This window comes from Paroedura picta, chromosome 4 (genome assembly GCF_049243985.1).
Source record: "Paroedura picta isolate Pp20150507F chromosome 4, Ppicta_v3.0, whole genome shotgun sequence".
Taxonomy (NCBI): Eukaryota; Metazoa; Chordata; class Lepidosauria; order Squamata; family Gekkonidae; genus Paroedura; species Paroedura picta.
Genome location: NC_135372.1, coordinates 54,606,393 through 54,633,339, shown reverse-complemented (window position 1 = coordinate 54,633,339; position 26,947 = coordinate 54,606,393). Strand labels below are relative to the sequence as shown.

The 26,947-nt window shown below is 43.4% G+C and overlaps 1 protein-coding gene across 1 annotated transcript in view; it reads left to right on the top strand.

Moving 5' to 3' along the window:
* Nucleotides 1-26,947, top strand: part of SLC30A7 (solute carrier family 30 member 7) — a 42,598-nt gene that overhangs the window by 10,621 nt on the left and 5,030 nt on the right. Inside the window, exons 6-10 of the mRNA XM_077332871.1 lie at nt 844-999; nt 1,959-2,009; nt 4,874-5,009; nt 24,223-24,313; nt 26,468-26,617. Of these exons, the coding sequence (XP_077188986.1) occupies nt 844-999; nt 1,959-2,009; nt 4,874-5,009; nt 24,223-24,313; nt 26,468-26,617 (584 nt within the window). The remainder of the gene's footprint in view (nt 1-843; nt 1,000-1,958; nt 2,010-4,873; nt 5,010-24,222; nt 24,314-26,467; nt 26,618-26,947) is intronic.

Here is a 26,947-nt window from a genome sequence, read left to right as displayed (position 1 = left end):
TTAAAAAATTGGTCAGTATGTAAGTTACAATCTGGAAGTGTGAGAATGGTAGGAAATGCCGGCCTGCTGCTAACTCAAGATTATAGTTGTGCTGTATAAACTTTAAGGTGCTTTGTTCGGAATTGATTTGGTGTAGGGCTTCAAGGTTTCAGTCAATTCAGTTGAGGAGATCAGTTCGTTAAAAGCCATATGATTGGGTAAAATTTCTCGTTACCCTTGAAATATACCTAAAACAACTATTATTCTAATTTGGATGGCAGCAAGCATTCCTTTCTTTGTTTGGAACAAGGGAAAGCGTCTTTTGGTGTGCATAGTCCAAAAACTGTTACCTTATTTATTCCTTAATTATGTTACTGAGATGCAGACTGGGGGGGGGGCAGTCCTAAGCAGAATGGCACCCTAGCCCATTGACTCCGGTGGACATACAAGGGTGAAATGCTGCTTAGGGTTGCACACTAAATAATTGACTAAAACATGTATCCAACTGAGACTTCTAAAATCTGGTGTCAGCCTAATATGGAATAGTTTCATATTTTAGAGTTGGCTGTACTGTTTGTCAGGGGACAGCAACCTGTGTTGGTGGCAGATCTTGGGGTGGTATTACCAGCCAGCAGGCTATGCATTGTCTTTCATTTCCAAGGGAATTTGGGTTTTATTTTTATGTTGGCCAAACCTCTTGAGCAGTCTCTACCTTTTTCCTTCTCTCTTATTGTGCAAATGAAATGGTAAGATTAATTTATCATTAAATAAATAAATATAATAAGTAAACTTGGAGGAATTGACATTAGTCTCACTGAAGAAACAGCAGTTCTCTAAATTGACCTAGTAAACCTCTATTCACAGGACATGAGCATAGCCATTCACTGTTTAATGGCACTCTAAGTCACGGACACAGTCACGGGGGACACGGTCACAGTCATGATTCCAAGCATGGGCATGGCCATTCCCATGATCACAGCCAAGGGCATGGATGTTCTCAGAGTAAGGACTACTGTCATGGTAAGTGTGTCAAACGGAAGCCCTAGGGTTATTCTGCCATCTGTTGACACTTCTCACTGATTAAATCTGCAAATGTATTGCAAGATCATGGAATGTTCAGTTTAATAATATCTACAAAAAAACTCTATGAAAATACTTGGATTTTGTGTTCTAGTATGTAATAAAATTCTTTATGGACTACTTTTCAAGAAAGTTCAAAGGAAATGGAAACAAAACAAATACCAAATTTTAGTAATTATATATATGTCTGCTAAATTCACTCAAATTATCTACCGGCCTACTGGAAAAAGAAAAAGTGACACTTTGAAACTTTTGATAGGGCTGTATATTTCTCAGTCTCTACAGGCAGGACCTTCCCGTGGCATGGAAGGAAAGCTATTGGCCAGTCTCCAACACAGAAGAGGTCTTCTGTTTTCCATAAAACTTTTACCCATTATACTGCTGCTTACCTGCTGTAGGCCTTTATTCTTAGGGAATTGAAATACCTGTGGAATCTAGTTGGCATCTGGTTTGGATTCCAGTTATGTCATGGGACGTTTCTTGTTGGAGTTCTCAGAGATTGTTTTCAGGGCCTTGGATTTCACATGTTCTGGCTTTGTTTGACTAACTCTTGGACTCTCAACCTTGTGTTGTTCTGTATTTAGATAGCAGCCACTGTCCGGAAATCCTGATGTATCCATGATTGGAAGACAAAACCCCTTTTTCCTTGGTTGAACCTATAACATTAGCTTCTTTCCAATCTCTTTCTTTGCTTTAAAAATAAGTGCTTAGGAAGTTACCTGTTTTCAAGGGTTCTGACTTCTTGACCTTTCCTCTGTATTTTTCCTCCTTGAACAAAAAAAAATGTTTTATGGGGATATTGTATTTTTTGTTGAGGAGAAGCTATACATGGTATAAGCATTGCTGAATGTGTCAGGACTGAACTCTAAATCACCTTAACCTTTATGTTGTTTCTACAGATGATCACCCATCTGAACTGGCTGTGGGGTCCAGCAAACAGATTTTAGAAGGTATGGTGTCCTTATTGCATGTTTTACATTTCAGGTTTCAGCACACCTGTTTAACAGCCACTGATGTGTGAAGCTGGAAAAAATATATATATTTCATATTGAAATTACTTAATTATGGTCAAAGAAGTTTATTTACTTTCATTGTTAATGAACTAACCATTGCTCTCTTAAGCTGAACTTTGCTGATCGAACTTGAAGCCCTCTTATTCCAAATAACTTTCAGCGACAGCCTTGCCTTACCAAAATTAATGCGCACATAAGTTAGTATCTGATTCACCTGCTACCTTTTGCATGTTCTTTTGTGAAAGCAGTAAGAGAAATAACCAGTGGCTAGATTTCTAAAAGGCATATGGGTGAGTACATCATGAATGTTAGAAATGATAGAAATATCAAGGAAGATATACAAATATCTATATCTATATATATAATTTAAATTGGGTTGCATGCTGCCTTTCGGCCCCCAAGTGGATAATTAAGTAGTTTTGGATAGTTAGGAACTACCGCAATATGTCGTCTTCTGAAGACCGGTTCTCCGTAGATAGTTGTGAACGGCATGAAGCAACTGCAGGATGGAGCTCTTTAAAAAATTGTGTGAAATTGGCTCTTTGTGTTTGAGAAGGTGCTGATTTCAGGGGCCCCGGTGTTCAGAAAGGAAATGGAAAGTGCTATGACTTTTGTGCGTAAATATTGACCTGGCACAGAAGCTGTAGTTGTTGAGTGTCATTATTTTATGGAGCTGCGTCTTTCATAATGCAGCTGATCGACTCCAGCATTTCTGAATTAATTGGCCAGCGATAATAATCTAGTCTTTGATCAGTAATGATTTGTAAATTATTTATTCTGGTGGCTTTGAGTTCCTTGTTAATGCATGCTTTGACAACAATAATACAGTATAAAGCAGTGTGCATGTTTGGTGCTTCTATAGGACAGCTTGATATTTTTCTTTACAAGACTGTTTCTAATCTGCTCTTCTGTCATATCCCTGAAGAGGGTGCCACATGTTCGTTTTGCATTTATATTTCACGTCAGACAGTTTTGCAGGTCTTTCTCGCACCGTAAGTTTGTTTTATTGAGGAATCAGTGGTGTAAAATCTTAACGTCCATTCAGCACCTATGCCTTACAATATCTGTCCATCCTTTGATGCCCTGTCGTCATAATACGGCCTATCACTTCAGAAATAAGAGAGGTATTTTTCTTTCATGACTCAGTGGGTTGGATCCTATGAATGTGTTCTGCTCATGGTGGAGCCTTGTGCTGGAGGAAGACACTGGTGGAATGGATTCATAGGGTCCAGGCTGTATCATGGTATGTGTGGGACACGATCCTGGGGGCTCTTTACAAGCTTGCCGAAAAAGAATTCTTGAGATTTGTGTGTTGCTTATACCCACTACGCTACCAGCAGAGGGCTCTACAGGATTAAAGTTTTGATAGCTGCAAACTGTTTTCTGGAGTTCTAGTGGCAAAAGCTGGATTTGTGTCATTTATTCATTTAAGAACTTGAGTAGTTCATTTGGCAAAGGCATTTATAGCTAGCATTGGCAGCACCTAAAACACAAGTCCATACAGCATTTTTTCAGAATTTGCTTCTGGCAAAATTTGTTTGTATTCAGTAGGTTAAATCTTATGCCTTGTGTGCTGTGGTATATGTGCCACCAACAAAATAATCTGACAGTTTCTAATATGATAATTTGGCAAGAGAAATTTATTTATTTATATATTCGATTTGTATGACCGCTGATCTCAGAAACCGGCTTGCGGCGGTTCACAATAATTTACTACAAATCAATACGTTAAAACCATTATGGTAACTGCACCACTACTACTGTTTAGAAATAGGGGAGGCAGGAATCTCTCATTGGGTAGAAGGTGCTATATATAGCCTCTTCTCATTTGGGATGTGTTGTCGGTTGATCCGAGCCAAGAAAATATCTGAAAAATACCTTATTGGTACTTTTTAGATATTCATTCAACCAGATTTTTTTTTTGATATTTTTCTGGTTACTGAAATGGCAGAGCTGAATAGCTAGAGTTAAAAGGCATTTAAGGGGATTGCAGTCCTATTAAATGTCTTCTGGTGAACTGTCAACTTGCAGAAGGCATTTAAAGGGAATGAGATACCTTTAAACCCTTCCCTCCCCCTCCATTTTCTCCAGGATCTCAAATCAAAGTCTTTTATATCACCTACTACCTTGGAAGCACTGGAAACAATGGAGGATGGGGGCACCTTCTTTGGGGGCCCATAGAATGGGAACCCTGGTCCAATCTCTTTCAACTATGTTGCTAATTTTGTTCCTCCACCTCAAAAAAGTAGCCCTGCCCAGGATAACTTCAGAATTATTCTCTTTATAGCTTATGGGGACCATTGACTGTAATAGTCCCCTTAGGCTATAAGGGAGCCAGAAAAATGGGACATTCCAGAATATTTATCATATCTGAATACCAAACTGTTTTGAGGATTTGGAAATATCAGGAAATACTGATATTTTCCGGGTTCAGTATACCTGAACCCCCAAATACCAATTTTTGGTACACCCCTACTTATGTGTCTGAGAACAAGAACTGCAGCAATGTGGTTCTTCTGTGCACCACTCAGGCTAATCCGCACAGCTCCCGACATCAAATTGTGGCATGAGTAGCCAAAGAGACATTGTTCTCAGGGTTTCCACCTTTGCTGCACAGGAAGGAAATATGTTGTAGCAGCTCCTACACGTAAATGGAGCATGAGAAGGGATCATAGAATATATATAGTTGCATAAACACAGTGGCTAACATTTGTGGTTATCTCTAAATGTCATTGTTAACTGAAAGGCTGCTGATTTTTTTTTAACTCACCTGTTTCGATCTTGCCTATGCTTTCTTGTAGGTGTATTTTTACACATTGTTGCCGACACACTTGGAAGCATTGGGGTAATTATATCGGCGCTACTGATGCAGAACTATGGTCTCATGATAGCTGACCCTGTCTGTTCCATGCTGATAGCCCTACTTATAGGAGTAAGGTGAGTACTGCTGTCAGCGATGAAGCCGTTTCCACGTACAACCCTGTCAAGTTTCCAGTCTTAATAGGGAACACAGATGTCATTAACAGTCTCCATAACTTTGGCAACAACTGTTCTCTTAATTTTTTGGCTTTCCCTTGTCTTGGATTATTGTGTTCACAAAGCTAGTACCATTTCCCCAGTCAGCAGCCAGTTTGCTTCATACATTTTGTGCTTTTTTAGACTTGTAAAAAGGCCCTTCCGATCCACATCATGAAACGCCTTTTCAGCATTGTGTGCGCTGCTATGAACCAATGTACTGTACTACTAAGTGAAGCAGAATGCCCTCCAATTCAGCAGAGTCCAGCCTGCTGGCACACACTGTAGCCTGTCCTTTATCTGGCTAAGCTGCCAGACTTCTCAGGGAAGGCCACTCAATATCTGGGTATCTGTATTTATGCAATGATGTGTCCTACTGTTTTGCTGTAAACTGTCAAGTTAATTCTTTAATGTATTCCACATTGCAAGGGATACTTGAGATGCATGAAAGCTTTTAAGTAGCAGCTACTTGCCCATTATTTTTGCTTTTCGAAAACATTGTAGACAGAAGTTGACGATACTGTGTGCAAGATTTTTAGTCTCATGGAGCACTTAATTAATTAAATATATTTGTTGACCGCCACTTCTGGACCATGCCAGCTTGTGGTGGTTTACAGTAAAATGATAAAGCCATATAAAACTGAAGAAAAAATATACAATGCACTGGCGATAAAGCAAGTCTCCCTTCCCTTCGCCCACCCAACCATAGACACCCATAGACCCCAACCACCATCTCGGGGGGGGGGGGGGAGGACTCCTGCCCATATGACCAGCAAATAGGGCCTATATAGGGAGGGACCCAATCTTCTAGCCTGGCCTCAACCAAATGCCTAGTGGAAGAGCTCCATCTTACAGGTCCTGCGGAACTGAGATAGTTCTGTCAGGTCACTTAGCTCTTCCAGGAGCTCATTCAACACCAAAAAGGTCCTGGCTCTGGTAGAGGCCAGGTATGCCTTCTGGGGCCCAGGGACCACCAACAGATTCAAACCTGCAGAGCAAAGAGCCCTGTGGGGCGCATAAGGAGACAAGCGGTCCCTCAGATATGCAGGGCCCAAGCAGCAGATGGCCTTAAAGGTAAGAACAAAACCTTTGAGCTGTGTAATATATATATAGTAAGTAACAAGATGAACATATGAAATTGCATAAGCCAGATCACATCATTGATTTGTCAAAATCCATATACTACTTGACCCTTTTAATTGGAAATGCCCGGACTGAACCTGGAACTTAGCAGATCACTCTCACACAGGCTTTTGGCCCCTTCTGGTGTATCTGAATGAAGCCATTTAATTAAGCCTTGTTCTCTAGGCAGGATGAAGCTCTCATGGACCTTGGGGTGGGTCATATGGCTCCCTTCTGCTAAACTGGATCCGATGACTCTCTTTCCTGATGGGGAAAATCCATCTGTTGAAGGAAATCTTTTCCTTTTAGAGGAAGGCTTTATAGAAGGGAGCCATATGCTCCAGCCCTTAGATTAGAAGTTTTCCTTCTGTAAAGGTAACATGGAGGCATTCCCTTAGTAAATGTTTATTTAAAGGGGTTAATCCTATCCCTATCTTTTGTGGATCTCTCTTACTATCTGGAGAATATAATCTCAGGCAAAGGAAGCAGGTTATTTTTGCAAGCTTGGCTTGAGGGAAAGTGCCATCCTACTCAAAGGTTTTGTATGCTACATTATGAACACTGGCTGTTTCTAGTACAGATGGTGTCTTACAGTTCCTTTAAGTTTTTAGGCGCAGGATCAACACAGTAGACGCTTCCTGGCACAGCTATTCACAACAGCAACATAAAATTTCTATAAATGACTCAGTACTAGTGATACCTGTAAAGATAAATTGCAGAAAAATTATAGATATGTAATACATTGCAGTTTTTGCCAGTTCTTTTAACTGCATTTGTTTATTACCAATATAAAATTTTAACTAAATTTAAAGTTTGCCTTTTCGGCAAGTCTCACCTGATATAAAAATACGCTGTTGCCATAAATCTCCGGTTGCCAAGTTAGCCATTATTAATTCTTGTAAGATATTATATAGAGGCACAATTGTATTTCAGTTGCATGTGCCGATGTTTTTTTTAAGCCAAGATTACTTTTTTTGACTTTTTTTTGCCTGTAATACAGCTACAAGAAATTGTAAAACAGGGCATGACTGAATGGCTTCTAGTTGATTTTCCTTTGCTCTTTGCATGTGTTCAAGAGCTGCAGGTGGATAGCAGACTGGAATTGCATTTGACCTCTCTCCCCTGTCTGTGTGTTGGATGTCACACTTGATTAGGACCTAAATGCATAGATCTCAGTACTTACTGCCCTGAATCATGCAGTCTAGAAGCTTCAGTTGGGTGGCTTACACATCACTCTGTGCCTTCATCTATGGCAGTGATCCCCAACCCCGGGTCCGGAGACTGGGACGGTCTGTGGATTAGTTGGTACCGGGCTGCGGCTCTGTCTAAGAAGTTAGGTGCTTAAGCCCACTAACGTTGACCCAACTTTGCAGAAGTCCAGGTCACAAAACTCCCCTTCTCCTTTCCTGCTCTGACCAGGACTCCCTCATCTCACGTCCAGGAGCACCTTATTCCCAGGGCAGCCCACACAACTCCACGGTAATGATATTCCTGCACACTGCCTTCAGCGACCATGGCGAAAAGAAACAGAGGCCAGCTTGCTCCCCCGTCCTTCTCATCTGTTTGCCCAATCAGAGGAGCCAAAATGGCCACCAGCTAAGCCTGCCCCTCCGGTGCCATTCAATGACGGGTCTTCTAGTACAGGGGTAGTCAACCTGTGGTCCTCCAGATGTCCATAGACTACAATTCCCATGAGCCCCTGCCAGCGTTTGCTGGAATTGTAGTCCATGAACATCTGGAGGACCACAGGTTTGACTACACCTGCTCTAGTAGACTACCCCCCCCCCCGGGCCTCAGTAAAATTGTCAAGCATTGACCGGTCCCCAGTGATAAAAAGGTTGGGGACCACTGATCTATGGCATCTAGTGGAGCTACTACGTATTGGTATATTTGCCTTAGCATGATTTGTTTCCAGTAAAAATCAGACATGGCTTGTCTTTTGAGAGGCCTTGAGCGGAATAGCCTAGTTTATCAGTCTGTAAGCACAGTGGAATATAATTTCTGAAGTTGGAGGAAATAAGAGAAATCAGAGTTGTTTTGGAAGGCGAAAAAACCTATTGCAGATGTGCTTTCTGGAAGGCAAAAAAAGCAGACTTGTCTGAAGGTCTCATGGATGGCTGCTTTTTCCCCTTGGAGTGAGCACCATGTTGTGGGGCATGCAGATCACAGAATAGGGAAATCACTTTGATCTGTGATGTTCTGTGGGGCTGATAATATAGATCTATGCCCCCCCCCCCCGGGATTCGGACCCGAAGTAAAACATCATCAGGACCTCCTCTCCACCCGCTAGTAGTGGGAGGGGGGGAAAGTTGAGCTGCCGTTCTTTGCCATACCGGTAATATTGGTAACGTTATTATTGTTTTAATGGGGATTCTGGGATGCTGTTACCCACCATGAGCCGCAAGGGAGTGGCGGGAAATAAATCTAATAATAATAATAATAAAAATCTAGATCATGTTGCCATAGGTGGCCTCCCATGATTTAGAGTGCCCCCGAGTTCTTTGAACTTTGAAAAAAACGTTAGGGCATGTAGCCACTAGCAGCAACAGTGGCAGCACAAAAAGCTGATGACTTCATTGACTCAAGGGTCACGTTTGTGTGGGTCTTTTAAAAGAAAAATGTCAGCACCATTACACTTGCAAATCAAGCCCTAGTTTTCATAGTGGAGTACACTATCATTGCCTTGGCTTGCTGCCAGGTCCAAGTAATAATGCTCTGTCTGCATGATTATATCCCATGATTCAGGTTATTATGTGGGGTCTTAAAAGAGGCTAAGTATTTATCTGAGGCTTTCCTTCCACTTGCATATATCACTTATGCCATGAAAAACACAACAGGCTTTTCTAGCCCCTTAAAGGTTTAACAGGCTTATTGTGACACAGGTTTTCAGTAGACTAGAGTCAGTGTTGTCAGATGTATGAAGTTATATCCTCAGCTTGGTACACAGAGGAAGAAAAATTGTAAACAGAGTGAAAAGCGATGGATTGCAGGATGTTATTGACTCTGGGATTTTAGACGCAAGCATAGCTTGCAAATAAGCCTACAAATGCTGATGCTTGATGCATTTTTTTATAGTGGAAATGACCTAAAAGAACTAGTGTTAACACAGCATCATTGCCTGGGCACCTGGAAGCAAGTTTCAGTGATCCTAGGTGATTAGGAAACACTCTTTTGCCCAAGAAAGCATCTGCAAAGGAATATGAAACATAGATGCTGCTAGTCTTTGCATATTGCAACATGACATAGCTTGTTGGATCTGATTCACCAGGACCTAAGTATATGGCATTCAGGTACAAGATATTGCTTACAATACTCAAATGTTGCAAGTAGTACACTATGCAGAAACAGTAGGAGACATTCCTGAACTAGCTTTTATTTGATGCAAGCACAACTAGCTGTACTGGATAGCTTCAGGCTGGTGAAGCAATGTATTTCTTATTGATTGACTGTCCCTTCCAGAGCTCCTTATTAGACTTGTATTGTGTGCTTGCTTGCTATAAGATCATTTGGGGCAATAGGCTATTTAGGAACAGGTCTAATTCTGCTGGGACTTCAGTTGCATTCCTGTAGCATACCCTGTTCTATTTTAAACATCTGAATGGAGAATTACATACTGTAGGTTCAATTGAATTTAACTATGTTATATTTCCTCCCTCAAACAGACTACAATATATATTTATTGACGGCTGCTCTTTGTTCAAGTGGCTCTCAATGGTTTACAACAGTAAGCATAAAATACAATAAAATCCCCACATTCCCATAAAATTCCCACAAACCAATAGTCCCACCCCCAACAGACTCAATAGACCCTTCTACCCAGTGTCTCAGGGAGGGTGTTTGGAGGAGGGACCCAACAGATCTTCTTTGCCCTGGCCTCAACCAAATGCTTGGTGCAGGCCCTGTGGAACTGTGATAGCTTCGACAGGGTCCTGAGCTTTTCTAGGAGCTGGGGTCAGGACCAAAAAGGCCCTGGCCCTGGTTGAGGCCAGGCGCACTTCTCGTGGACCAGGGATCACCAACCTATTCAGATTCACAGGGCAAAGTGCTCTGCTGGGGCATAAGAAGTTAGATGGTCCCTCAGATACACTGGGCCCAGACCATGATGGCCTTAAAGGTCAATACCAAAACCTTGAATTTAATCTGGAATGCAACTGGCAGCCAATCAATCAGCTGCTGCAGCACAGATTGGATGTGGGCTCTCCAAGGTGATCACAGCGGCATTTTGTACCAGGTGTGTTTTCCGGGTCAAGGACAGGGACAGCATATACAGCGAATTATAGAAATCTAGTCTGGAAGTGAACCCACTGTGGCCAGGTGTTCCGGGGCCAGATAGGGCGTTAGTAGTCTTCCTCGGCGAAGGTGGAAACAAGCCAGCCAGTGTTTGAATTCATTTTCATTCATGAAGTATAAGGAAGAGGATGAAAGTTTGGCCTGTAGCACCTGACCAAGGGACTCCTGTGTGAGTCTTCATGCGTCTTTGAGTAGGACTACTGAATTAGTATCATTGGTCCCTTTTTAGCCTTACAAGTTCACTTCATGTTTGGCTTAGTTGTGTAGTCTGTCTACTTGATGGGGGAGACTGAATCTTGGATTTGATGCAATCCTCCACAATGCTGAGTGTGAATAGAAACCTGCACTCACAATCTTGGGGTATGCATGTATAAACCAACTTCAGCATGGCTGTGCTTCTGCTGTATATATTTCCATTATAATCTGAAAAAGTGTGCTTGTACATGAAAGTCTATATCTTGAATAAAACTTTGTTGGTCTTAAAGGTGCCCATGACCTCAAACTTTGTTTGTATACTTTCTTTAAGTTGGTGAAAGGCATTGGTTCAAGCTGGTCAGGTGAATATTAGCAGTTGTTCAAAAAGCAGACTCAAGTTGGTGAAGATTTCCCATTGATAAATTTGATTAACTAGAAATATATTTTTTAAACAGAGGCTAGATGTGAAGGCAAAGGGATGGCAGGTTAGAGTGGATGAGCGATAGGGTTGTGAGTGTCCTGCATAGTGCAGGGGGTTGGACTAGATGACCCATGAGGTCCCTTCCAACTCTATGATTCTATATGGTGCTAGACATAGTGTACTTTTGTTGCCTGTCAAGAGTTTGTGTGTGTTGCAAACGTTCAAATTAAGAGTTGGATGCACAGTTCAAATGAAAGCTTTCCTCTTGAAGACATGTAGAAATTTGCATGAAAAATATAGTTGCATTTAAGATAAAGGTGTCTATAGAAACACTCTTCCTTTAAAAAAAAGCAGCTTATAAAACAAATTGCTTTTTTTCTTCTCCTCTGGCTTGGTAATATGAAATAGTGAATGTCTGTATCAGAAAGTAGCTTTCAATCTGCTGCAAACCCCTTAATGACTTATGCAAGCCCTCATTTTCCTCAAGATCGAAACAGATCTACTTTCAGACCCCAGCCAGCAACTCTGTGTGTTGGTCATATCGTAAGACAGAGGGTTCACTGTGTAGCGCAGAGTAACAGTTGCCAAGAGTACTCATGGAAACCACTCTTTAGGCCACAGCGGTGACAGGGAAATAGCAAAGACTGAAACACAAGGCTCCATCTGCAAGGGCGTGTTGGCTGCATATTAAGTGGGCAATGTAGAAAGCATTTTCCTGATGGCTTAATGGTGACATGCATGCCTAAACTACTGAGGTGGGAACTCTTTCCCAAAGAGTAAGACCTTTTTTCTCGTCTGTTTCCTTGTTTTTAGTTCTTTGCAGGGCAGTGTTTTTCAGCTATCCCGAATAACAGCATGAACTGCTTAAATATGCCTTTGAATTCTTATCCTTATGCCTTCACTCTGCTACTGCATTTTCTTTAGTTTGAAGTCTTGGATGCCAGTAATAGATGCTCAGGGATAATCGTGTCCAGTTTAGATTGTCAGATATTGCTAAACTAGCAGCAAAGCCTGTTGCATATGACAGTACAACAGACCTATGCCCCCCCTCCCCGGTACAGGCCTCAGTGAGTGCCATGTGGAGGGGGGAAGTGCCGGCAGGGAGCCATCCCCTCCTTCCGCTGCTCGAAAAATTCCCGGTGAAGTCTGCAGTGGCCTCAGCAGGGGAAGCGCCAGCAAGGAGCCCTGACTCCCCGCTACTGCCCTCAAAGCACCCGCCAAAGCCTGCAGAGGCCTTAGTGAGCACCTTGGGCAGGGGAAGAAAGTGCCAGCAGGGAGCCCTCCCTTCCCGCCACTGCTCGCAAAATGCCCAGTGCAGCCTGCAGAGGCTTCAGCAGGTGCTTTGCGGGACAGGGGGAGGGGGAGCGGGCAGGGAGCCCTGACCTCCTGCCACTGCCCACAAAGCACCTGCCAAAGCCTGCAGAGGCCCCGGCGGGCATTTGATGGGGCGTGGGGGGAAGTGCTGGCAGGGAGCTAGCCACGGTTGCCACCGGCCACCAAAGGCCAGCTGAAACTTCTAGGGGGCTTGGCAGACATTTGGTGGCGTGGAGGGCACCTGCCCCGCGTGCTGCCAGTTGCAAAAGGCATGCCAAGCCCTGTGGAGGCAGCAGCTGGCCTTTGGGGGGGAGGTGCCGGCAGGCAGTGCTGCCCTCTTCCCGCCAGCCGAGCAGCCCCACCAAGGCCTGGCAAGGCTGGGGCCAGAGCTGCTCAGGGCAGCAGGAGTACTCCCTTCCGCCTCTCCCAAGCCTGAGACTATGGCTGGCTGGCTGGTTGTGCCATCTAGGGTAGCGATCCCCAACCTGTGGGCCGTCAACTAATTGGAGGTGGACCGCAAAGTATGCCTCCCCCCCCCCCGGCCCTTTACTTCATCAACGATCCGGCAGGCGCACATGTGCAGGCTCAGAGCTCCGCGCCTATGCTCGCTGCCCAGCCACCCCGCCTCCCTGAGCAGAAGCGCCACCTCGGCTTCCCCGCCCCCCCGGAGTCCCAGCGCTTAGGCGCGCTTGGTTGATTGCCAACGGCAATCCCCCCACCAGGCCTCAGTAAAATTGTCAAGCGTTGAGTGGTCCCCGGTGATAAACAGGTTGGGGACCACTGATCTAGGGGCCAAGCACCCTGCCGGGGAGGTCCAGCCCCAGGGGCTGCTGCCCTCCCAGGCAAGAAATTCACAGGCAGGTGCAGCTCTGACTGGGCCGGGACCTAGAGCCAGAGGGAAGTGCAAGGAGGAGGTGGTGGTCGGGTGAGGGGCGAAACGTGATTGGATGCCTGTTGGATGGATGGGCAATCCAGTTGGAGGAGGAGGCATGCAGGGGCGGGACAGCCATCCTGAGTGGCAGTTAAGCCATGGGACCAACTCCTCCCATCAGCATTTACCAGAAATACGTAGTGGTACAGACAACAGATGGGAAGATGTTCTGTTGTTCCTTCTTTCTGCTCTTCCTTTTTCTTTTCTATTTTTTTCCTGTTCTTTTCTCACTCTCTCCCATTATCCGGTAGCAAAATCCTTGTTTAATTGTGCTTTAGAGAGAACAGCAGTTCTGCACTATAACTCCTTCCCCATGAGTAGAATAGTTGTTCTTCTTGGATAGCCTTACTGTGTGTACCGTATTTGCCGGCGTATAAGACGGCTTTTTCCCTCTCAAAAACATGCCTCCAATTGGGGGGGTCGTCTTATACGCCGGGTGCACTTCAGTCTGGATGCGGCGGCGGGCGGCGGGCGGCTCCCCCCCCGACACTGAGCTCACGGCAGTGGCGGGCGGCGGCAGCTCTCCCCCACTGGGCTCACAGCGGAGGCGAGCGGCGGCGAGCGGTGGCGAGCGGCGGCGGGCGGCGAGCGGCGGCGAGCAGCTCCCCCCCACTGGGCTCGCGGCGGGTGGCGGGCGGCGGGCAGCGCCAGCTCCAGCTCCCCCTCACTGGGCTCACGGCGGCGGCAAACTCCACATTTTGAGTGAAAATGTTGGGGGGTCGTCTTATACGCCCAGTCGTCTTAAGGTAAAGGTAAAGGTATCCCCTGTGCAAGCACCGAGTCATGTCTGACCCTTGGGGTGACGCCCTCTAGCGTTTTCATGGCAGACTCAATACGGGGTGGTTTGCCAGTGCCTTCCCCAGTCATGACCGTTTACCCCCCAGCAAGCTGGGTACTCATTTTACCGACCTCGGAAGGATGGAAGGCTGAGTCAACCTTGAGCCGGCTGCTGGGATTGAACTCCCAGCCTCATGGGCAGAGCTTACAGACAGCTGCCTTACCACTCTGCGCCACAAGAGGCTCTACAGTCGCCTTATACGCCGGCAAATACGGTATATATAATACAAACTTGCTGTTGAATGTTTGCAGTTAAAAAAAGATTGTAGTTTGATGTAGAAATTATTTTCTTGCAAAATGTCTTATTCAGAATGGGGCGTTAGAAACCGCAGGATGTTACAGCAGAGGCTACTGAGCATACACAGAGGGGGGAGTAGCATTCCGCCCACTTCCCCCCCCCCCCCCCCGTTTTCTGAAGAGCATGATCAGGAGTCCTGCTTTTCCAGGGTTCACCATTGTGGGGGAGAGAGCCTATGCATGTACAGTTTGCATGCATGTAGATTCTTTCAAAGCTGTTATATACATTTATCTCTTTATGAGGAGTGAGCATGACCCAGGGGTCATGGTCCCACTGACCTCTTTAGACCTCTTCACTTACTATAATTTTTAGTGCATTGTTATCTTGCCCTTTGCTGGCTCCCATTACCGCCATCCTTTGTTTTATCTTCACAACAGACCTGTTAGGTGAGGCGGCAAGAGAGTGACTGGTCCAAGGACCCCTCCCCCCCAAAGCTTCATGGCAGAACAGGATTTGAATCTGGGACTACCAGGTCTTTTCCCAGCACTCCAGCTGCTAGTGAAGAAATGAGAATTTAGCACCTGTGACTTTTAGGGGACATCATCTGAATGCTTGATGCGTGATTCTGGGTACCTAATGACTATTTCCAGGTTGTGGAACAGTTGGCTTGTTCCCACTGAGTCAACACTGGGATGACAGCTCAAGTGAAAGAGTACCGTATCAGTTAAAGTCTCCTGTGACCCGTTCTTTGGGGCTAATTCAGTTCTAGTTCACTTGTTGCATCAGGACTGTTCCCAAGCAAGTACCTGGGTCTGTTCATGTGTAAGTGCCTGTTGCACAAAGGAAATGCCTCCTGGAGGGGCTGTGATGAAGGCACTGGACAGCGTAGAAAAAGAAAGTTCTCTGGTCTGACTGTATTTATCAAAAAGGAAACCACCACCTTTTCCAGATGTACTGTCAAGAAAATATACAAATATGTACGGCAGTAAAAAAAATTTTTTTTTTGAGGGAGATATGTAATTTTTAGGGGCATCATCTTACTTTCAGGATTATCTTCCTTTTTGTGTAAATATGGTAGCTATCTTGACACTGTAGGCCAAACTTGTTTTGGTTTTTTTTTTTTGGGAAGGGGGGGTCAGACGTCTTTAAAACCAAGTGATTGAAGAGATAATGCAGTTGCCCAATTATGCACTTACTTTAGGGGCGGAATACATCTGCCAAAATGAAATGGTTTTGAAATTTAGTTAAGGCCCTCTGTGAGTACAGTATAAGACTGGATGCATTCGAGGTATTCAGAGCACGTAGATTTTGTTAGAGAAAAAACCACCACACAGTTGCTGACAGTTATGAATTTCCTGTTTGTGGACTGGCTATGGTGACTGTGTGGATGAAGTTTTGGCCCACAGCGTTCCACTTTCCCTGTCAAAGGTTTTGTATATTGTAGCAAACTTGGGTTGTCTTCCCTGCAACTCTTGCCTGACTCCCATGGGATTAGAATAGAATAAATGTGGTTAGGATGGCAATGATAGCAACACAGACTGCATGCCATGAAGCCTCATAAATTATGGCATCAGTATTTACAAAATTGCCAAAGCCCCTCATTCCCTACTCTTGGGGAAACTGTCCAAAGTCTTTTCGTCTATTTGTTTAGTATCAGCCTTTCTGCTATATTCTTTTATCTTGGGGATTCTCTCTTTAGTCAGGTTGGATGCTACTCTTTTACTTGCTGTATGGTAGAACTGGCTAAAAAGCCTGAATGCCTTCTCAAAGAGAAAGAGACCTTTTATGATAATGGTGTTGATGGGAAGTGCCATCAAGTTACAGTTGTATGTTGGCAACAGTAGAGGGTTTTCAAGGTGAGCGAAATGGTTTGCCATCACCTGTCTCTACATACAAACCCTGGATGTCCTTGGTAAACTGTCCCATACGAGTACTAATCAGGGCCTGACCCTGCTTAGCTGCTGACAAAAGCAGGCTAGCCTAGAGCAGGGGTAGTCAACCTGTGGTCCTCCAGTTGTACAATTCCTGTGAGCATTTGCTGGCTGGGGCTCATGGGAATTGTAGTCCATGAACATCTGGAGGGACCACAGGTTGACTACCCCTCGTCTAGAGCTCTCCAGGTCAAGGCCAATGGCAGGGATACCCAAGTTTAGTGTCTCAAACTCACCCTGAGTTGGCCTATGGCAGTAGTATACCTCACACCACAGCCTATGTTTGGTCCCATTGTCTTGCTGCCTTTGTCTAGATTCACTTGCTGGTTAAGTTTTCTTCTGTTTTTTGTTTGTTTGTTTGTTTTCAATCTTTCATGTGGGGACTGCTGCAATATGCAATCCTTATGACGTTTCCCTGAGCAGCTCTTTGGACTGTTGTTTACTTCAGTCAGGAGAGGAGCTAATAATAATAAAGAGAAGTCTGGATGCACGAGCTGCCTCACAAGACACAGCAGTGCAGTTTTCCTGCATCCCCATGACTAATCAAAAACCCATGGAAGATTAAAAGATTTGTAGTGAAGCTAAATATCTGACCTCACCTCTGAGCTTGGTGGGACAGCCCTTATGGCAGTGCTGCTAAAGTAGGGGGAGGGGAAATATCAGTATGCTAATTGAATATGATATTCCAGATGGTGCCCCAAAAGAGGTTACTCTTGAAAATGTGTATTCACTTCAGACCTTGATAGTGTAGTGGGAAGCTTTTGATGACTAACGATACCTTCAACATTGATCAGCTTTTGTAGTGAACTGTATCAGAGACTTTGCACCACTCAACCTTCCCTTAAACTAAGTTTTTTCACTGTAGTGGCAAAAAATAGTTCTTAAACATGATGATTATGTTAGCCATTCAGTCAAGTCCGATTCTTGGCAATCCTATAGCACAGCTGCTGTCACGATTTCCAGTCTTGCACTGCTTCTTTTAGTTGTGTAATGTTCTGGTCAGTGTCCATTTTGATTGTATCTAACCATCGTGCCCTGGGTCAGCCTGGTTTTCTTTTTCCACTGACAAATCCGGGCATAATTGTTCTCTCCATTGAGTTGGATCTCATGATACGGCCAAAGTAAGTGAGCCGGAGTTTTGTGATTTTGCCTACCAGTGATATATCAGGCTTTTATACACTGTAGTATTTTCTTATTTGTAACTTTTGCCATCCATGGAACCTGCAGAATCCTTCTCCAACAGCTCTTTAATTTGCTGATTTGAATTGTAAGTGAAATGTGATCTTGGCCAAGTCTAAGATTCATCTGGACATTCATTACAAAGTGAAAGCAAGGACCTCTTTCTTCTTTAGGAAGCACCACCTTCCTGTTATTTCTTAGGCTGTGATTGATGTGAATGGTTAACCGTATGATCACCTGGCACTGCTTTCTTCTCTTATGACGCTTTACCAAAGACATTAGAAAAAGGATTTATGGGGTAAAGGAGCTTAAAACCCCTATTTCACAGGTAATCTCTGTGGAGCTACTTTATAGAGCACAGATGAAAGCATAATAGTGTGGATCTGGATGTCTTGGCAAGGCAGGATCGATCAGAATAGTGTGTCTCTTAGGGGAAAGCAGAACTTTCTATAAAGAGTTTAAGTCCAAGTCTGATAGTATATATCTGCATATAAATTCTAGCTTAGGCACTTTTTGCTGCAGTTTTCCTTTGAAACATTTCTGTTGAAATACTGCAACCTTTAAATCTATTATCCAGGGAGGTGAAGTCTATTACCTATGCAAGTCTGTTATTATCCAGGGAGGCTTAACAATGCTCCCTCACAGAATTGTTTACCCTGTCTGTATATAATGCGTGTTCATTTATTGACTTGTGTAGTGTCAGGGTGGCATAGAGATTGCGTAGTTTGTCTAGAGTAAATGGCAGAGGACAATTGGGGGGGGGGGGCTGTGATAGCCTGTGTCACCGAGCAGCGTCCCCCCAACCTTGTCAAGCCTATGAGCACCTTTGAAATTCTGCCTCCGGAGGTGGCGCCAGCCACAAAATGGCTGAGGGTGAAGTTATGCATAATTCTAATGGTAACTCTTCAGCATTTCAATCAGAAACTTTTGTTTAACAGGATGTCTTTTAAAACGACCAGCTTGTGTTCGGTCACATAGGGGAAGGTCCCTTCTGCTGGGATGGCAGGTTCTGCATGGCCAATTAGGCCTTCATTGACCAATCAGAAGTGCTGTTGGGCCAAAGTGCCATCCATTCCCGCTCACTTTCTAAAAGCACTTGGTCATCAGCAAGTGTGTTGGCAGATCCCACATTTGGGGCTCCGCTGTAGAAAGAGTACAGGGGAATGAGCCTTTGATGGAGTGGCTAGTGTTAAGTGAGACCTTTGAAACATTTGCTTGATTGGCAGGGATGATGTAGGTAGAAGAAGTGTTGCAGAGGTTAGTTGCTGGATTTGTATTCTGGCTGAATGGTCCATCATTTGTTGGAGATCAGGTTGGCTACCTGAAGGGAAGGACTGCCATCTCCCCAACCTCTCAGGCCTATGGGAGGAGAAGGATAATCTTCTTGGAGACATTGCAGATTTTAAAAATTATCTTGGAGAGGGGCATCCTGAAGATTTTTTTGCTGGATCTGTCCCAGAGAAGGTAACTCCTAAATACCTATCTAGGCTTATAGACTGTTCATCCCACTAGGCAAGTGCTAAATTTTTAAGCACTCTTGATGTTACAGGTACATGACCGAAAGGATGATGCAGATATAATTTATGTTGGTTTGGCTGTCGACAATGGATTGTATAGTTACATGGTATGATCATTCTAAAGAGTTATTTTGAGCCAGAAAAATCCTAGTATTTGGAATGGTAAAATTGTTGGTTTGCTGTCCAAGCCCCTTCATCATGAAAAATTGTGTGCCTCCTGGCTTAGTAATATTGTCACTTTTACAGTTGCCACTGGTGAACCTCCTAATTGCTTCCAAATGCTCACTGGTTGATTTCTGCTAAAATCCCTGGATTCTCCGACTTCAACATAATGCAGAGCTTGCTGTTCTAGACAAGTCGTTTCATTGTGGCTGAACTTGTTCCTACTAATTTTTGTTTTATGACATTCCCCCTCCCCCTTTTCCCTGATTATCTTGGATCGCAAGAAAAACATTTCCCAAGCCAGACACAAAGAAAGGATGTTTTTCACATTTCTTGTACATTTTTGTGGATGCTGTAAAGTGCTGTTGAGATTGATCTTAGGTATAAAATGTAAACTATGAGTTTTATCAACACATCATATTCCATAAAGATTTTTGGGAAGAGCATAGCTTCTGTAGCTTTCCATTTTCATCTCTTAAAGTGGCAGAATAGGAACTAAACCACTGGCTGCAGTCTTTATTAGAGAGTAGAGAGGTTTCTCTTCATATCCAACAATTCTCCTTCAAAGCAAGCTGGGAGATACGCTGGCAAAGTAGGAATCAAAGCTATATCTTACATTGTCAGTTTAAATAACATTTTAAAGTACTAGAAGTTGATAAGAATCCAATGCTGGTTTTACAAAGCCATAGCCTGTGAGGGCAATGTTAGGCTCACTGCTCTAGTCCTCCAATTTTCTTGTTGTCATTTGTAATGCAAAGTAGGATTCGAGAAGTGTTAAATATCAAACATTGAACCATTTAGAATTATCCAAAGGGTTAAATAGGACATTAGATGCTTACACTTGGCGTGCGTGTGTGTGGAGGAGGAGCCATTAATTAAACCAAGAAGTCCTGTAGATGTTCTGATTGATTTCTGGAACAAGGAAATGACCTGAGCTTCTGGCACAATTGTTCCCAAGTTGCCCTTCTTAGCTTTTTAGAGTCTAGATAGGTCAAAGAAAGCAAACCAAAATCAACCAACAGTAAGATAAATATTAAAATTAAGAAGTTATGCATCAATTTTAATAAAGTAGAAAACAATAAAATGCAGGAATTAAAATAGTAGATAGGTATGTATGGCAGCTATTATCTCACCCTTATGTTGAAAAATTATGGAACAGAATACATCCAGAATAAGCTCAGTAATAAGCTCAACTGGCCATATTTGTGTTGATCTATATAGCCTTCTTTAGTGGTCACTGATAAGTTGTTGAACATCCTCAGTCTGTTTGTTACATAAGACAAAATAAACCAAACAGGTATAGAAGAAATAAAAAATAGTAAAGGCGGTCATGGGATGGGTTAATACAAAATCCAGTCTTCTGAGTAAATCATTTCCACACAGTAGGTACATCAATGATGATAATGCTCATACTTCTATATGTAGTAAACATTAAGATCATCTTCCAAGACCCTTCCAGGTTAGCTCTACCTTCTGAGATTAGATGGTTGGCAGTATGCAAGAAGACAATACCAGATGAAGTCTCCTTGGCCATGTTGCCCAAACTCTGATACATTCTACTCATCTATCCCTTTCTGTCATTGTCTTCTGCCAGCAGGTAAAGACTCAGGACAAATGATTGGATTTCCCATTAACAGGTTACAATGACATCCTTTCTCTCTGACACTAGCTTTTAAATGAAGCATTTGAGAATAAAATCTCTCTTCTGTCCTTGTGTGTACAATTTCTAGTAACAAATAGTCTTGGCCTTTTGACACAACTCTTGATCAAAATCAACTGTAGCACTCCCCCCCCCCCCCCAGGTCTATTTTTATATATAAATTTGAAAAGTTGGAATTTGGGCTGACAATAAATTAGGCACCACAGTTTCTGTACAATTAAGGAAAATGCGTACAAATCAAGCTTGTTGCTGTCTTCTTCCCCTTCCTTTGTATCCCAAGAATCTTGGTTACAGATGATAAATGAATGCTGACACACACACAATTCTGAACCTGGATTAAACCATGTTTTAGAATCCCAGATATATGGGAGGGGGGGGGGGGTTGCATAGAGTTGGGTCAGTTAACTCCAGTTCACCTTCACACCCACATGCATGTTACATGTTCTTAGAGCTGGTTTATTTATTCATCTTCATCATCCACCTTGCTCACCAAGACTCAGGGCAGCTTATATCATGCACGTCAGCACAATCGGGACATCTAATGAACAATGTCATAAGAGTAGCTTTGTAGAAATCTAAAACAAGGCATTTCAAGCTGTAAGTACTAAACTTGGTGTGTTAATGCGAGATATAAGAGTTTTATATTCTCTTTTCACTGACTGAAGGAGTCTCAAAGCGGTTTACAATTTTGTTTCCTTTCATCTTCCCACAACAGAAACCCTGTGAGGTGGGTGAGGCTGAGAGAGCCCTGATATTACTACTTGGTCAGAACAGCTTGATCAGTGCTGTGGTGAGCCCAAGGTCACCCAGCTGGCTGCATGTGGAGGAGTAAAGAATCAAACACCAGATTAGAAGCTGCCACTCTTAACCACCACACCAGTGTTACCTAAGAAATACAGTGCACTCACAGAGAGATAAAACATACAGCAGTAGATAACACATATTAGTCCTATAGGCCACATCCCCATTCCCTTTAATGAAGTGCCTTTAAATTATTTTGTTGCATTGCAGGCCTATTTTCTTTTTTTTTCTTTTTTCTTTTTTTAATGCCCTCTAGTACACTTCTGTTTTATATGGTTTTTGAAAAGCCAAAAGTTTGGAAGTCTCCTTGACCTCCACAAGCAGGCTATTCCATTACAGAGAATGCATGTGTGTAAGCATCTGTGATCTTACCCATTTCCAGGTTGGCACCTGTAGGAGGCCCAGCTCAGATAAGCAGAGTTACCCTGGTGGGGCAGACTAGAAGAAGCAGCCCTGTAGATGTAAGGGTCCAAGGCTATGTAGGGTTTTGTATGCTATAGCTAGTACCTTGAATTTGATGAACACTGCAAGTAACAAGCAGCCAATGGAGTGGCTACAGAATGAGTTTAGTATTTGGTTTATGTATGTTGTTTATGGTGTTTGTACTCTGCCTTTCTCTGAGAGACTCAATGCAGATTACACATAGTGAACCAGCACCATCAACAAGGAGGGCCATTCAGTAGCCAGAGCCTTTGATTTTAGAAGCTTAGAATCACTAGAAAGAATAGAAGCGTGGGCATAAGTATTCACATGATACACTAAAATTTATATAAATAAGATCTGGCATACAGTAAGCCATATGCAGCAGGATAGACTGCATTCTGTCTTTGTCCAAGCAAGCTTGTAGAATTGTTCGTACAACTTCTTTACCTGCACAGAATAGCCTTCTCAAATAGTTCAGTTTTGCATCGTTTTCCGAAAGCCAGGAGAATGGGAGTGTTGCTGACCTCCTCAGGCCAGCTACTCCACAAGGTGGGAGCAACATCAGAGGAAGCACATGGATGGGCAGTTGCTACGTTTGCTCATTTGCAGGCCAGCACCTGCAGCAGCCACTGCCAACTTGAGCAAAGTAGTTGTGGCAGAGCAGAAGGAAGGAGAGAGGGAGTCCTGCAAATAAGAGGGCCAAGGGATAACCAGTACCTTATACTGAGCCTGATAGCAGATGGGCAGCCAGTGGAGCATCTGCAGATTGGGAGTAATATCCATGCTCCATCAAGCACCAGTTAATAGTTGGGCCAGCGGGAGCTTCCAAGCCAATTTTTGAGGGGAACCCCTTTTTACAGCTACATTAGCTTGCTTCTTCAGTAATAAAGCATGACTCTAAGACTTTTTAACTGAGTTCATAAGCCCCTTTGACCATTTATGCACTGGAGGTTTCATGCCGGGCTGCTTGCTGGAGTTTTAGTCATGGCAGGTTGCCTCACCTCTTCCTGCACCCACACGGGGGAGCATTTGGCCTGGTGTACCTCATCCGCCCCTATTTGTGAAGTTCCCAGTGCATAAACGGTCTTTGAAAGTGATAGAGCAGGGGTGGTCAAACTGTGGCCCTCCAGATGTCCATGGACCACAATTCCCAGGAGCCCCTGCCAGTGTTTGCTGGCAGGGGCTCCTGGGAATTGTAGTCCATGGACATCTGGAGGGCCGCAGTTTGACTATCCCTGTGATAGAGAATAGTGCCCTTTAAGATCTTCCCCTTTCAAACTAGCATTACCTCTATTTTCTTAAGATTTCATTTCAGTTTGTTACTTGCAGCCAGCTAACCTCTACCAGATCACCAGATTTGGAAGGGGATATAAACCGCCAAGTATTATCCTCATATTGACAATGACCAACTTGTTCTAAGGGCCTTCTAAAAGCCACATTGGAAGTGTAAAAGGTGCATCTAGAATGGCTTGTTCTGTGCCGCGTTCAGTGCACTTCTATCACCTTCGGAACATTGTAAGACCAGAGTCCTTGGGGAGCATTGTGTTGCTTGATTAATTTGGCCAATGGCTCAGCCTCGGCAGCCGCCTCTTAACTCACAACATTAGACGGCAGCTAGAACGCTGCAAGTTGCGAGAGAAGAATTGGAGCGATTAATCAGCGAATGCTTTAATTGTAGATTAAAATGTCCTGTAGATTAAATTCCGCAGATGAAAATGAGTCCCATGGGCTCCAGACTGCTGATGGCAATTTTATCAGTACAGTCTCTGAAGGGTTCATAGTTTATGTACTAAGCGCAGATGGCTTCAGGAAACTCACCAGAGCAAGTCACTTCCTTTTCAGAAGCATTTTGTTCACCTTTACTGATCTAAATTTTTTTCATCAGTTGATGGACTTTATTGTAACATATTGTATGTCTTTTAAAAATCCCATTATATTCTTTTGAAAATCTTTTTCTGTGGTATTCTCTTCATACCCTCTCCCTCACGCACATGAAAGGCATGTTTACTTTTTCATCCATTCCTAAGAGAAAAGAGGGGGCTTAATTCTAACATCCTGAACAAATGCTGGTTTGTCCATGAATCCTTTTAAATGACTTTTCAAATTTCTTCCAGTGTCGTCCCTCTTTTAAGAGAGTCCATTGGAATTTTGATGCAGCGGACACCACCTTCCTTGGAAAGTGCTCTGCCTCAGTGCTACCAAAGGGTAAGTTGCTTCATTTCCAGCTACTTCTCCTTGGAACTCACACCCCGCTAACACAGCACCCCAGTCCGGGTCCCTTAGCTTGTCTTCCAAGAAATCTGTACAGGTTTCCTTAACAAACGATCAGAACTATTTCTTATCATGAACATTTTCACTTTGAACGGCACATAGGGTTAGAAATGCTGTAAAATTCCCTAAAGTGCCTCTTTAGAAACTTTCTGATTTGCAGCATTAAATATCCTGCCTCTTTCTCCACACCTAAGGAAAGGCAGTCTACAGAATGTGCATGTTTTCACTTGTTGAGCTGTACACATTAAGGTCAAGAGATTTAGATTCTCCCCCCTCCTTTTGTAATGGCAATAATAGTTCTGATAAAATTGCCTTTGAGGCAGAGCATTGAAAAATAATGAGTTGTCTTCAGTGATCTGCTCACATAAAGGTTATAGATCATCCCCTTTTTCTCTTCACTTTAGCAATCCCTTCCAGATATTGGGAAGTATATTAATAGCATCATGGTACTCACATGGAATGGTTGCTGCATAAGCTGGTGGACTGCAGGAAGAAGGGATAATGCTTTTTTTCATTTGCCCAGTTTCACTGGCAAAAGAGCCAAGAGGGTGATTTCACCCCTTTCCCCCTTGCCGTTGTATTCCTCCAGCCCATGTGGGTACCGTGATACCAGGGATCAACTTTCTCAGGACTGGAAGGAACTTCTCTTCCACTAATGGATTATTTATCATATGGCATGTGTGTATTGTAGGCAGGAGATCTTAACGTTGCAGGATTGTCCAGCACCAGGCAAGAGATGCTTGGAGGCGATCTGCCATTGCCTGTCCCTGAATCATGGCTCCTGTTTTCCTTGGGAGGTCTCCCATCCAAATATTAACCAAGGCTGAGGCTTGCTAGCTTCTGAGATCTGACAAGATCTGGCGTGCCTGGGACTATCCTGGTCAGGGCACTAATGAATTGTTAGATCCAAACCTGAAGTCCTGCAAACATTCATACAGAATACAAGGCAATTATCAGTGAATTACTACAGATTGAATATCCAGTTTTAGAAAAGAATTGTGTTTTTTTTAATAGAAAACCCAGGGTTGTTTATCAGCTGTAGTCTTGGCACCAAAATAATTCATTTAAGCACTTTTCAAATACGGAGTAAAGCTCTTTTTCCTGTTGAATATGATGCTATATAGAATAATTGAGCCTTGGGTTCAGCAAAAGGAGTAAATGTATGTAGACCATCTATGTGATGTTTCACATACTCCAATTTAAAAATCATCAGTTGACAGCTGAGTCAGGTGGGTTGATGGAAGTCCTGAACAGATCCCTGGAAAAGGTGATGGGATGGCTGAGGGTAGGAAAATTGTAGCTTGTAAAGGCAAGACTGGGGTGCTGTTGGTCAGTAAAGAAGCTTTGGAAGGAGCTGGTCTGTCCTTAAGGTGGCTGCATTCCTCCAAAGCAGCAGGTTCATGGCCACAGTGATACATGAGCTTTATTGCATTTACATCAGATTAGGCTGTTTGTGGGACTGCCTTTGAAAACTGTCCAACTGGTCCAAGATGTACAGGCAGGGTGCATGTCTGGGGCAGGATACGGAGATGTCAATCACCTCTGTGCTGGAAGATCTGCACAGCCTGTCCTGGTTCAACGCTCTGGTGCCCTAAATGTCCTGGGACAGTACCTGAAGGACCATCACCATCCCTACAGTCACCAGTTATAAGGTTCTCCTTACAAGCCTTGTGTTTGTGTCTCTTGCTTGCACGAGGTGACCGGGAGAGGGGGGGACTGTGTTTCCCCTTGAGGCTAACCTCCTTCATACCATATTGTCTTTCAGGTACCAGGACAAAGTGTGTTTTTTCCCCTCATGCTTTTAATTAAAGTGTTTGAGCTTTTAAAACTGCTTTTGTGGTCTACTTGTATTCTGAGAGCTGTGTTGTGAGAATCATGTTAAGCTGTTAAATGTCTCATGACATTTTCGATAGTATTTTAATAGTTTTAAATAGTTTCTCCAATGTTTATGTTCTTTTTATGATTTTTATCAGATTTTACTTTTTAAGCCCCCTTGAGCGGGTTCCCTAGATAGGGGCGTAGAAAAACTTTCTAAATAAATAAATTGCTTTAAAAATACAAAAACTGAATGCCACTTCTGTGTTTTAGGTTCAGCAGTTGCAAGGAGTTTATAATTTACACGATCCGCATTTTTGGACCCTTTGTACAGACGTTTACATAGGGACTTTGAAACTGTTTGTTGCTCCAGACGCTGATGCAAAGTGGATTCTAAGCCAGACTCACAACATTTTTACTCAGGTATCATCAGATAACTATAAATGGGGCAATGTCTTCCACTAGAAAAGAAGTAGTGTGTGTGTGTGTGTGTGTGTGTGTGTGTGTGCGTGCGTGCGTGCACACGTGTGTGGGTTTTTTGGGGAGGGTAGATTATGGAATCACAGGGCAAGATGATTAATTTCTTGAAGTTTCCAAAAGCCTGAGTGGGGTTCATAAATTTAATTCTAGCAACTGAGGGAATCGTGAGCATTTTTATGTCTGTGTGGAGAATACACCTTATGGAAACATTTAAGCAGGAAAAATATGCTGACTTTTATTATACTGAATGTAACTGAGAGAGAAATGGGTTGT